We start from the raw sequence: 13,609 nt of genomic DNA, 5'->3' as shown, positions 1-13,609 counted from the left end.
TTCTAGAGAATAATCCATTTTGCAGAATCCTAATCGGTTCACTTTTCACTTTTCTATATGTATTTGAACTTGAGGAATTTTTGGGTGCGTCTCACGCTAACAAAGCGACACGCTCGACGCTTCGAAACAAACTGAATTCCTGAGCCAGGTAGAGACCCTTAACCATCCATAACGGTGTTAATACGTGCTAGAGGTACCACTACTACTATTACAACAGTCAAAAGTTCCTAGAGAGAACATTTTTTTTTCGACTTTTGGCCAGCTTTTCGGGATTTGGGACCAGTGTGCGACGTCTTGAAACTCGCGTGCTTTATGAACGGACGTGATTTTTGCGTGTTGCGATGTTTGGACGCCGCGTTCCTCGCGCAGCTCACGAGGCCCCGGGCTCACCTGCAGGACGTCCACGGCGAACTGGCCCACCACCTCCGTCATGGCGTCGATGGGCAGCTGAGGGTTGAATGGCTCCCACCTGTAGCCGCCTTGGCGTGCCGAGGCGCGCTGTCCGCCCGACAAGATGGCCGTCGCTCCCAGCAGCAACACCACGACTGCGGACACACCGACAACCATAGGCGTACCCAGGATTTGTTTTCGGGGGCGGGGGGGGGGGGTTCTTCCAGATATTTTTCAGGAATCGAGGGGAAGGGGGGGGGGGGGCCTTCTGATTTTTAAGAAAAACTCCATAAACACCAAAAAATAAATGTTTATAATAAACTTTTTTAAGCTTACAAACATTTTACAGAAGAATTCTTCTATTTTTTTTTTTTTTTGGTAAATTCAGTAACCACATTCTCCGTGCCGATGTGGATGTTGTAGTGGACATTCAGTAAGGCCAATACATTCAGTCTGTCCTGAGATATGGTGTTCCTTAGATAGGATTTTAAACTTCTTAAGCAAGAAAAAGTCCTCTCCGGAGTTGCCGCTGAGACGGGAAGGGTCGCCAAGACTTTTCGGGGGAGGGGGGGGGGGGTTTGAACCCCCAAAACACCCCCCCTGGGTACGCCTATGCCAACAACCACTTCGGCATTAGGAACCAATAAACGTATATCCTCCTGGTCCAACAAAACAACAGTTGGCTGCACGTCGTGAAGAATTTTATTTACATTTACACCGTCTTAACGAATTAAATACCTTCTGCGTTAGAATACTTCTCATAAAAAACTTCTCGTATTATTTTTTTTAACATTTAGTAAAGTGCGGTTTGATGTCACTTTTGCTTAACTGTCTAGACTTAGTCCATCTCAAAAATAAAAATTTGTGTCGCTGATTTAGAGAGCTATCCATTGTATTTTGTACATACACTATTAAGCGAGAATATATACCTACCTATATAATTCGATACATCGAATTGTTTTGATTAATAAAACAAATAAAAAACACAAGAATACTTATTTTTTTCACCTAGTAGATTACTCTGACAAGTATCTAGTTTTAAAGTTAACATTTTTTCTGTCAGTTGGTAGCAGCTTATTGAATAGGTAAATTTTTAAAAATAGTCATATATTTTATGGGAATGAAAATCTAATCTTAAAATTTACTACACAAATACATTTTAAAAGTAACAAAAACCATGGTTTTTGTAATTTATGTTCCATGTTTTTTGACGTGAAAACTTATAATAAATCGATGAACGCCAGCTGCACGCACGAAAAAGTGTCCCATTGCGCACATTGTCCCGTTACGCTGTGTCCCGTTACGCTCATTGTACGCTTGCGCCGCATCTATCTCTCTTCCACTCGATTGGAACAAACATTGATTTGACTTTTTCGAGGCACATTAAACTTGAAATACTCCCATTCGTTTCCTACTTTTCCTATCATCGTCATATCTTTAACAGAATAACACAGATCGGAAGAAGTTAAATAGCAAACATGTATAAAAGTTATAGTTAAAATAATCTCTTCGTTTAAGTAATAAACATATTTGAATTAATGAGTGCAAATAAAAGTTAATTTATTAATTAAATTGTAGATTTCATTTCACTCCTTCTGTGTATCCATACAAAATAGTGATAATTCAATAAAAATGATTCAATTTTATTCATAAAAGTATGCAATCATTTCATCAATGTTTTGTTATGACGTTGTCACGTTAAACTATCGTCCGTAAACCGACTTAACAGACAACCAATTTTTTTTAATGTATTAAATGTTTTTTACGAAATTAAATTTTACAACGATAACTACGCTGAGTTATGCTATGTCCAACGATGGCATGCTGTGACGCAGTTGAAGTCACTTTCTTTCTAATCATCGCAGTAGGTATTGCAATTTTCTATAAATGATGCACGATTTTTAAAACGTAGTTCATGACACTATGTTTTCTCTTTAAGTTTTATGACCCCGTTTTGGGCTGAGTGTCGGTAAGTGATACATATGAGTTATTACATAAGTTGCAAAGGAAATGGAAAATGTCTGGGAAAACAATTGAAAAGGTAATTTTACCTTCGGACTGTCCTTCTGCAAGTAGAGCGAGAGTCTACAAATGAGGCTTTCGCGTACCTACCTTTGAAGGACGTGAGAATAAACACCACCTATGTAACAACGAAATGCACATCAATTTGAGAATGATGTAATTTTCATTCTGCTCTCTGTAATGAAGGTCTGTAGCTATACCATTTTTCTTTCTTCAACCACTGAATCTCAGGACTTGAATTTTGTCTAATTTAGTACGTCTCGTATATGTAGTCAAAAATACAACGAACCCTTCTACTAATGAAGCCGTCATTTTAGACATAATTTTCTGTTCTTGTGTTATACGTAAAGTATGTATCTTGAACCCACGTTCCTCAGAACTAGTACTTAGAGCCTTGTTCTATATAACATATAATTACATGTAGTTTAATCTACCAATCCAAATCAATAAAATATATATTCTGGACTTAAATGGTTTGAGGATACTTAAAATAGAACGTCGAAATAAATAACAAATGTTGATTGTTAACTATACAATACAACCAAACTATAGACTATTACATTATAAAAAAATTGGAAACTAAAAATATTTTAACAGTGTTCCATTCAAAACCTTATACGATTTCATATTCAAGTCGTTGGCTTGGATACAATCCCTGGCGAGACCTTGACAAATATTTTGATTTTAAATGATAGATGAAATACAGCATTACGAATTTACTTGGTGTCCATGTTTACGAAAGCAGATGGCAAATTGAACTTTGGTGGTGGCCAAAGAAACAGTTTATATTAATTTTAATGCACAATAAAGTTTACATGAGCGTAATCGAAACATATTCAGAATTATAAAACATCCACAATTGCAAATGATACTATCATTGTTACAATTAGATGATTTTGATGTTGATAAATAAAACTATTATAAATACTTTTCAAAACATTAAGTTAGTCGTGAAACAACAATTACGTTGCAAATATCTCTATAAGCCTAACAAATTATTGTATTTCAGTACGTTAGCCATTATTCATGCAGACATTTTGAAACAGTTTCTTTGGGAGTAAAAACACGGCTTACAAAAATGCACTTATTTTCCAGATAACATTTCAAAGTAATCGTAAGGAAATTACTGCGACTTTCATGTGCTTTTAACTTGAAGAAGTGTCATTTGTGGTATCTCCTGAGCTGCATATGTAAATATGTAAATCAGATGGACAGTTACATTTCTTGTTATCGTTGACATGAGAAGGAAGCTGAGAGAACCTAAAATATCTTCTGTGCCGAGAGTAATTCCTATAGTTCCTTCCCATCCAGAATAATGCATTTCATTGGAGAAGTTGTGGGATGAAATATAAAAGAAGGGGAGGGGGTGAAAAGTATTGCGAAACCAGATATATACTATACTAAACCATCGTACAACGGGAGTTTTGGCCTACGAGTTTCAAATAATATTTTTTCCAAGTGAATTTTATTAGAGCGATTTATTGTTAACGCATAAGGTAAAGTCTTCACTCAGTAACTGAAGGCCCGTGATCAAACCCCGATCAGTTGTAGGTACTACCACGCTCGAGAAACTAAATAGCAGTAATTACAGTTATGCTATATCCTTAGATACCAAAAGGAGCGCAAAGTGTCTCATAATTTTTTTAATAATTGATTTTTATTTTTATAAGGGTTTTATTGCGAATGCAATTTTAAAACCCCGCTATCAACTTCACAAGAGTCATTTTTCAAATTTTCATTTTCTATTTTTATCTTATTTAAAAGCAATATCGACATCTGTAGTAAAAATTATATATACTATCCTTTTATTAAATTATAGAGTTACCCGAAAATTTCCATAAAATGTTGCCACTGACGAAAATGTACTCCTATGTGCGTTGAGGCGAAGAGTCATTTTGTGCGAACTCAATTTTTTATAACTTTTTAATGTTTCTTGTTTGACTAACTACTATTGCCCATTCTGCTTTAGCTTATGCGTCATAACTCAAATTATATTCGGGTTTCTCTATTTTCTAGATAATTTGTATCATATATCAATTGCTGTGTAAAAAAATTATTATTTTGATAAAATTATTTTTTTTAACAAAATGCAGTAGATATAACTTCAGACCAAATTATGAAAAAAGAAGTGTAATGAAAAGGGAAGAAATGGCTTTAGAGACATTCGATTCACAAGAATTAAAAAAATCACACGTATATAATGTAATCCAGTGGCTATAATATAAAAGTATGTTTCAGTTTATTCACTGCTACAGCTTTATTTGCTGTCAGGTTCACTAAATATCGATCAACTCATCCGAATCACAGAGGATTATTCCGCTTTAAAACAACAAATTTAACTCTCACTATAAAAATGGGCAGGTTAAAGTACTTAGTTTATACCAAGTTTCTCCCAAAACATTTATGGATGTTAGAAATCTTATGAATAAAGTAGAAACAATCCTCGTTAGGTAACAGTAAAGTGTTCCCCAATGATTATATATTTTTACAGTGTGAACTGTAAACAAGACTTAAACGAAGAAGATAAACTAAATAATAGATTCAACTATCTGAAAGTTTTTGACCCGTTTATGTACATATTAGAGTTTCTCTGATGTTTTCAAATGACACTGCTGATACCAACATTCTAAATAGTATTCAGCAACTTCACAAAATTTTAATTATTTCTACAAAAAAAAAGGTGGGGGGGGGGGGGTAATGAAAACAGAATAAAATTTCATATTAAAAAGGTTGGTTTATTTAAATTTACGTTTAGTTTGTTTCTATTCTTCCTTTGGCTGTCCCTCACACTTTATTCATTAAACTACACATTTAGAAATATTTTATTGTTTGTTTTTTTACACTTCCCAAACAAATAATGGTTGGCGTTAACAAATACTTTCTTTCTACGATACTGGGGTCCTTCACATCAAAGCTTAATCAATTGTGAAACATCGTGACCACAACAATCGCAGAGGAAGTAGTAAAGGCCATCTGTCAAGTTTCCGGGAATTGTAAAACCGTGACAGCCCAAATAGCAAATTGGCGTGAAGAGGCTGTACCTTACAATAATGCTCGCCTCACGATGATTTTGTAAAAATCTAGGAACAAATATGAACTCGTTTAAGGCTCATTTATGCTATATTGTTTTATTCTCACACGAGCGAGTCATGATAGTAATACAACGGTTTTAACAGAATGTAAATTGTATCACTTCTCGGTATTTAAGGTAGGATAATATATGTGTGTTCACTGGTGAAAAGTTTCGTATGTGTCCATTTTAGTATTCATTTAGATTTTAATTGTATTCACAATCAAAGAATAATGGATGGTAACACATTTCCAGTAAACATTATTTTCTTTTTTATGGAAGCACTCAGGAATTTAAACGTGCATAAACGATGCATGAAATTCGGCAAATTTAGTATAAAATCACTGCAAAAATAAAATAATGCTTAATGTTTGTAGATAATAAAAATAACTTTAAGAAAAAGCTTCAAATGAATGGTTCTCAGTGACTGAGACACAAAACACACATAAAACCTTTAAAAACAACCAATTTTCAATTGACATGTTCAGTTCCAAAACTAACATACGCTAGCGGAAATTCATTAAAAAAATAGAACAAATAATTTTAAAACAAATACAAATTAGGTTTAATAAACTGTCCAATAAAGGTTTTTTTTTTTTCATTCAAATGCTTAATTTTCTTAAAACGCACAGTGATGGACAGTGTAATGAAATTTTGTTTACGTATTTACAAATATTCTCGATATTTTTTTAATATTTTAGCATATTAAAGTATAACTAAGTTTAAACAGATTATTAACATTGATATAAACAGATTATTGTGCATGATAAGGGCGCTACATAAAAGGTATCGCTCCGCACAGGATTCCTACTGGCACAGCGATTTCTCAACATTCATGAAATTCAAATTTTGTAAATTACTTGTGGCACTGTTAAAATATAGGTGTGTTAAGTATGAAAAATGCTTATTTGTTCTTTGCGTTTTGTTCCAAACTATAGAAAAACATTTCAGTTAAAAAACAAAAAAAACAAAGATGAATCTCCATATTGTTACGAACGCGAGAGACAAGAACGCGATGCGCGCCAAGTTCGGAGCGGGCTGGCTGCCACGCACGGCCACTGACGTCATGCGCCATCCATTGATGTAAGATATGCCACGCGTGACTGGCCGGATTACAAGGGTCCTCGCTACTCCCCTCCCCTCTCTGCAGCCCAGGCATCGTCCCCGCATACCTGCCAACTTGGCAGGGACACCATCAGTAAGATTTGGAGGAAAAAAAACTAAATTTTGGCGTAAATCCAACGCGATGATTGAAACAGTATTACACAAATATGTTCTACAAGTCAAAAAACATTCTAAACGCAACAATATTTAATGCATGCATATCTAATAAGTACTACTAATTACCTAAATGGCCGATTAAAATGGTACACATTACAAAGAAAATTAAAAAAAAAAACAGAGCTTAATGCTAATAGATTAAAATACAGGTAACATACCAAAAAAAAATGTGTTCCACTGCACAGATTACGAAGGTACTATTGTAATTTTGAAACAGTCAAATGGTATACACACAATTTAAAAATTAAAGATGTGGAGTCTAAATCGCTCACTTATATACACTGGAATTCTGCAGACATTTTGCAGTGGCCTGCTTAGCCCTCTTCAAAAATTCATGGTTAAAAACTTGTTTGTAGCAAATCTTTTCGTTATTGATTTTCAAACTTGTAATGTCCTGTACTGTTATGTTGCTCACTGAAGATCTAAATTCTGTTTTTTTTTTTTTTTTTTTTTTTTTTTGCAATAGGCCTACTGAACATTCTATCACATTCAGCATTGCTGTGTGGAACAAGAAGAATGGCCAGCATCACATGGGAAATTTTGTTATATTTTAGTTTTCCATCAGCACAAAGTATTTTTCCAACTTCGGTCCAAATGGAATCAATCCTTTCATACTTGCTTATGACTTCAGGGAGATCTGCGTGGTTCTGGCCTTTTTCACTTTTGTTTATGCATGGGAACAATTCCGAATAGGCCGACCTAAACACCTGTCCATAGGCCTACATTTTTTTTCTTCGTGGACATTACGACGACATAAAAAACATAACCAAGTTCTAACTATCTTCACACACAAACATTTAACTAAAAAATAAGCACAGAACATAACCCAACAGCAATAGAAACAGCACACGCCGCCATTTCCGCCACGGAACTAGAAGTCGAAATCATGGAAATAAATTTCCCTATCGTTTCTATTCCGGGGAGAAAAAACGGAAATTGTACACTACTAGCAGGAATTGTACATCTTTCCAGTTGGTGAACTCGATTTTTCCGTCCCGTATTTTCACCTTTTCTTGTTTACGAGACAGAATACGCACGGAATACGCTGCAATATTGAAAAACAAACGAAACATACTCCAGTACCGAAAAAAGGTCGTAAATTTGAAAAGCGTAAGATATTGATTATTTCCGTACAACCGTGAAATAAATTATTTTCCGTACAAATTATGGAAAAACCGTAAAAGTTGGCAGGTCTCCCGCCTCGGGCTATTATCAACTTTAGCGTCCTGAGAATTCCGTGCTTACAGAGGCCGCCGCGTGGAGTGTCATGAATAAGCGTCGCTATTCTCACTGTTTCGGTGTCGGGTCGGCCCAGGATGACGCGACTCGACACAGCCGTTCTCGTCGGTTCTGGATAGACGACCCACTTTACTTAAGCAGCAACTCCAGCGTCCGCGTGAGTTCCGAACAAGTTCGGAGAGTTCGGAGAGTTCCACGAGTAAAAAGGGAAGTGCGACGGTGAGAGACCCCTTGAGCGTGGCGCGACGCGGAGCGACGGGATCGAGAGAGTGCAACCGAGTGGCGCGAGACTGTGTGTGTGAGAGTGTGTGTGTGTGGACAGGCTCGAGGTAAGGGGCGAACCACTGTTGAGCCTAGCTCCAGTGAGGTGTGCGAGCTGAAGAGCTTGATAGACATTGAGTGACTTGCGAATAAACATTTTTAAGTGCCTGTTATTGGTAGTGACTGGAAAAATTCGCGATTTAAATGACCTGTAGGATATACTCCATGATACTCTATGCACTCGGGAAAATTACATCTGCTCATTGGCTACTGACTCGTGACACCTGTTAACTGGGACGCTAGTGATTCGATACTTCTTTTGTTTAAGGTTTTTCATTGGTCGAGTATCATTCAGATAAACTGTGGCCCAATCACTGATGCAGTAAAAAGGCAAACGTTTTTGGATTCTAGACAATCACGAAATGAATCCGCGAATTTTTCAGGTCTCTAGTTATTGGAGATCGGAAATTAATTACAATTATTTATTATTAATGTAAATATTTTAAATTAATAAAACTGTAATATAACTTAATTGGGCTTTCCCTTACGAACCCAGTTCTCCCCACATAGTTTTTAATGATATGTTAGCAATCCAGCCGAATACTGTGAGGAAGATATATTTATTTATGCATCCACGGTTTTATTGGATACTTATGTACATTATTTTACTTGTAAATCTTTATTTAACCTTCTATACATTTTAAAAGATATTACTTATCTAAAGTAGCTTGGCTTCAGGGTTGTAACCGCGTCCTTGGCGAATAATTCACCGACGTTTCGGTCGACATTGTAGTCGCCATCATCAGTAGGTAACTGCTCCCTGATGATGGCGACTGCAATGTCGACCGAATCGTCGGTGAATTATTCGCCAAGGACGTGGCTACAACGCAGAAGCCAAGCTACTTCAGACAATGGCTGTGAAAGCCTGCGAACATTATTATTATTATTACTTATCTAGTTGTCGTATTTTCTCGTACCCAGTTGGGGTAATGTTCCATTCGCTCGGGCGCGCTGGACACGCTCGGGTGACGTCAGGAGGCGTTGGGGAGGAAGCCCGGGGGACGGAGCGAAGGGACCCGGGACGCGCGAGTGTGGAGCGCGAGAGCTGCTGGAGGCAGCGAAGGGCCACTGCTGTGGACTGTGGCGAGCGCACGTGCGGGATGCATGCGATCAGCTGGTACACTGACGCGCACCGGGCGCACAGCGAGTGTAGTGAGCAGTTTGGTCACCCGCATAACCAAATGCAGTTTCTTGCGAGTCTGCCGGCGCCATCACTCGCGAGTACCAAGAGAAGCGGGCGATGTCCGTGGCAGGCCTTGGCGACCACCAGGCAGATCAAATGCAACAGGTGGTTCTTCGCAAGATAGCGCCACATATCAAGTTCAAGTGCCCCGATGTCCCACGCCCCAGACTTGCATCGCAATCCCCGCGACAGTATATTTCGTTAGTAAACAGAGTGCATTTATGAAAAACTAACAGAGATCTCAAGTACATATATCACTAAACGATTTCGCTTTATAAATAACTATTAAATGTTATCTGATTTTTAAGTTTCGCTAGTTATGCATTTGAAGAAAGTTTTAATTTTTGTACAATTTAAGTAATAAATATAATTTTTCGTGTACCATATATTTAACTTCCCGCCTTGCCACTGTCATTTGGCGAGTCTTATGAACGTCATCCGTAGGACTGAAGACCACACTGCTTCACTTCAAAATACCACCCAGTTCGTCTCTCATATGATGTGTATTGTGTAACGTGAACAAGCAATGCCAGTGAAGTCGGCAACGTGGTGAAGAAATACTTTTACAGGCTGACATTAGGTATTTTCGTCTCCGATAACACATACGACACTTACAAAAATCAAATAAATGTGTTATATCATGTCTAGACGAAGGCCGTCGGTCACGTTATAGAAAGGACATAGACATGTGTTTGAAGAACCACTTTTGGAAATTCAAAGAGTTGTGACGGTTAGGCGTAAACTTAAAAAAAATTACCATTTAAAAAAATAAGAACATGCATTGCACAAGTGTGACTATTTCGCTCTAAGGCGGAAGGCGGCTGAGCTGGAATTACCTCGAGCTCATCAGCTGCCAGTGTCTTTAATGATTTCACAGCACGGCACGGAAAATACTGATCAAAAATACCGCGGGGTTCGCGTTGATAAAGCCGAGAGTGACAGTGATGAATGTCCCCGTGAACCTACATAGAAATTATTTTGTTCTTTTCCTTTTGCCAACCATGAGAGTAAGCTGCAGGCAACGGCTTGCTAACTGACAAGATTCGAAGAACACCCGAGCCAGAAGTGGGACTCTGGTCGAACAAGCACGCTGACCATCATTACACCGAGACCGGCTTGGGTTCGAATTCCAGTCAAGTCACTTTGAATTAAATTCTTCACAATTCACCGTAATCACGCCAGGAAAATTGCGGCATAAGGTTTCTAACCACATCATGCATGAATTGACGAGATTATATATTTAAAAAAATTAGAATCTGAACGATACAAGATTTTGCTAAAAAAAAAGTTAAATATTTAAATGACAATTTTTTTTTATTATTGGTTTTTATATCCTCACCATCCATGCATGGAGAGACCTTTTCAATCCTCTTTTATTCGTATCCCCGTCCATGATAACCTCGCTAAATAACGACAACTTTTGTCTCAATTTTGTACTGCTGGTGTAATATTTCAAACACAGTCAATTAAATTATTTCAATAGGAAAAGTTGTGTACATCTAATAATAAACTATAACAGCGAAGTTCTGTATTCACACCATTAATTGGTTTCCGTTTTTTTTTTATATTTTAACGTATCATCGACAACTATTACTATAGCGTAGTATCATTTCCAGAATTTTCTTTGAATAATTTCAGGAAAGTATAGCAAATAGAAATCTGGATGAATGGAGGAAAACGAAGAAAACCAAAATCAGAATGGCTGGTCTAGAATTCCAACTTAAAGTACCTTTAATTTGAGGCCAATATTTTAAATAATCACCAGAACACTAGGTTGGAAAACTGTGAACTCTTAAAATGCATAAATGTTCTTCTCTAGGTACGTAACATCTTAAGGACGGATTAATATTCCAAGCGCGTTTATATTTCAATATTAAATTATTTTTATAAATAATTTAATATAAATGTGAACCACTTTAATCTGACGGTAAAATAAGATAATTTTAATTGAAAAATGACACAAAACAGAACATTTAATGTAAGTATTAAAAAATTAAAATGTAGAAAGTTATTTCAAACTATACAAATATACCCAAAAACTTTATTTATTACACTAAAATAGCAAACTATATGATCTTAAGTATTCTTGAGTCTTTCTAGCGCCCTTCTATCATAAGCATCTTTTTGGCGGGAAACCATTTCGGGGCGATTCATACTTTATATGTCAGGATGCAATAGTTGGTTTACATTAAACGAAGCATGTACAAAAGCCCTCCAATAGGGATTTTGTGCTTATTTTGTGTTTTTTCACAGTGGAAAATTACAGTTTTGTAAGCCTAATTCGATGATCAATAGGTATATAAAAACTATTTTATAAGCGTAAAATTTAAATTTCTTAAAAAAAAACTGCTTTAAGTGGCAATGTATTTTAACAATAGGTTTAAATGACAGGATAAAAGGTTTTCGCATGGCTAACCACAAATGAACATATATTTGACCCTCGATTGTTTACACGAGAAATAATACACATAATTACGATCTGGTTCAACTCGTTAAGAAAACACATTATGATGGTGTCCAAAGAACATTCCAGAAAGTATTGCACGCCAAAAATAGTAAATTTGAAGCCACCTGCCTCCACATAGCCAGACACATAAATTCCAGACTGCTCTATCTGGAAACAAAATATTTAATACACATACAAATACTCTACTTCAGGGACTAGAATCGTATATTACTACAAATATTCCATTATGGTCACTTATAAAAGTCCCGTAGAAGCAATTTGGTGTTGGAAATGTGCGGGTAGGGCCGGTAGGGGTAATAAATACATCGTAAGATACACCAGTGTGTGAGTCGCCTTCATATCACTGTAGCGAACACAAACTCACATTCACACGCCATGTTTGTTATTTCGTCTTCTTGTCATTTAAGATAATTTTCAAAATAGCGCTCTGGTAAAATTTTTGTTATCTCGCCAATTTTTTCACATTATATTCATTATTTTACACATTGTATTATATATTTGCGAACTGTAAAATTAAATGGAAGTGGTTATAATTAAAAGGAATTGCATGTCCATTTACCGCTATTAGATAAAAAATAATTCAGACAATACAAGATAAGACAAATGTTGTGATCAATTTTAAAACAAGGGACATGGAGTATTAAATGTATAGGAATAGCCCTTAAAATTAAAATAAACACAAAAATAAAGAAAAGCTAACGTGGCGAGATTATCGTATTTACGCCCATTTATTAAAAAAAATGTGAAACAGCACGTAGCTATAACAGTTTTTGAGTAAATCTAAATTATTTGCAGTCATGGGCGGGACCTTTTGGCAAAAATTTCATTTCCTTAAGCTTCTTACTAGATGCGAACCAAGCGCAGCCGGCAAACCGTTGGAAACGTTCTGAAAAAACAAACCACGAGGCGCGCACGTGCTCTTACCTCGACAATACATGTCTGCCTGCGAGGTTCCCTCGGCGACTTCTTGCGGGAGACTGTTTGTTGTTGCTGTGCAGATAGCCATCTCCTCGCCTAGTCTTCCCCTCCTTCCCTTTGTGGACCCTCCTTTCCCCCTCACATTTCCCCCCTCCGTAGTCTTCATAGTCTCAAGGTGAATCAACCGGTTCGGAGAACCAACGCTGCCGGGATGATTCGGACGGAAGGCGCCCTGTCACATTGTCAAATATTTGTATCCAATGCCCACAGACAACATCTAGCTTAACGCAGTAATCAAGCCCAACCCGAGCATACAAACTTAATAAAAAAAGGGGATTGACTGCAGGGGCGAAACAACAGGGGGAAGGGGGCAAAATACACTTGCCCCCCCTTCCCTCTGAAACCTTGAAGTGAAGGCAAACGGGGGCAAACGGGAGCAAAGAAAGTGCTGTGTAAACAATTTTTAGATAATTTGACTGCTTAAATAGCACCATTTTCCACCTTGAAGTACAAATTTTCCCGGGGGAGGACCCCCCGGACCCCCCGCTTCAAAAGGGGGGATCGATGATTCTTTTTAATAAGGTATATTGCCCCCCCCTCCTTTTGGAAATTTAGTTGTTGTACCCCTGGTTGACTGTAAAGTCAATGAACGGACGATAATTTTACGTGATAACGTCAGAAGAAAACATTGATGAAAAATTCCATACTTTTTAATTTT

At 37.0% G+C, this 13,609-nt stretch overlaps 1 protein-coding gene across 1 annotated transcript in view; it reads right to left on the bottom strand.

Annotated features, from left to right (window-relative positions):
* The window catches only part of LOC134542318 (mucin-3A), a 32,724-nt gene extending 19,745 nt beyond the window's left edge, over positions 1–12,979 (bottom strand). Inside the window, exons 1-2 of the mRNA XM_063386468.1 lie at positions 12,898–12,979; positions 391–545 (exon numbers count right to left, since the gene is read on the bottom strand). Of these exons, the coding sequence (XP_063242538.1) occupies positions 391–545; positions 12,898–12,979 (237 nt within the window). The remainder of the gene's footprint in view (positions 1–390; positions 546–12,897) is intronic.
* Positions 12,980–13,609: the final 630 nt, after the last annotated feature.

Source organism: Bacillus rossius, assembly GCF_032445375.1.
Source record: "Bacillus rossius redtenbacheri isolate Brsri chromosome 4 unlocalized genomic scaffold, Brsri_v3 Brsri_v3_scf4_2, whole genome shotgun sequence".
In the NCBI taxonomy this organism is placed as follows: domain Eukaryota; kingdom Metazoa; phylum Arthropoda; class Insecta; order Phasmatodea; family Bacillidae; genus Bacillus; species Bacillus rossius.
This window is presented reverse-complemented; position numbering and strand designations above follow the sequence as displayed.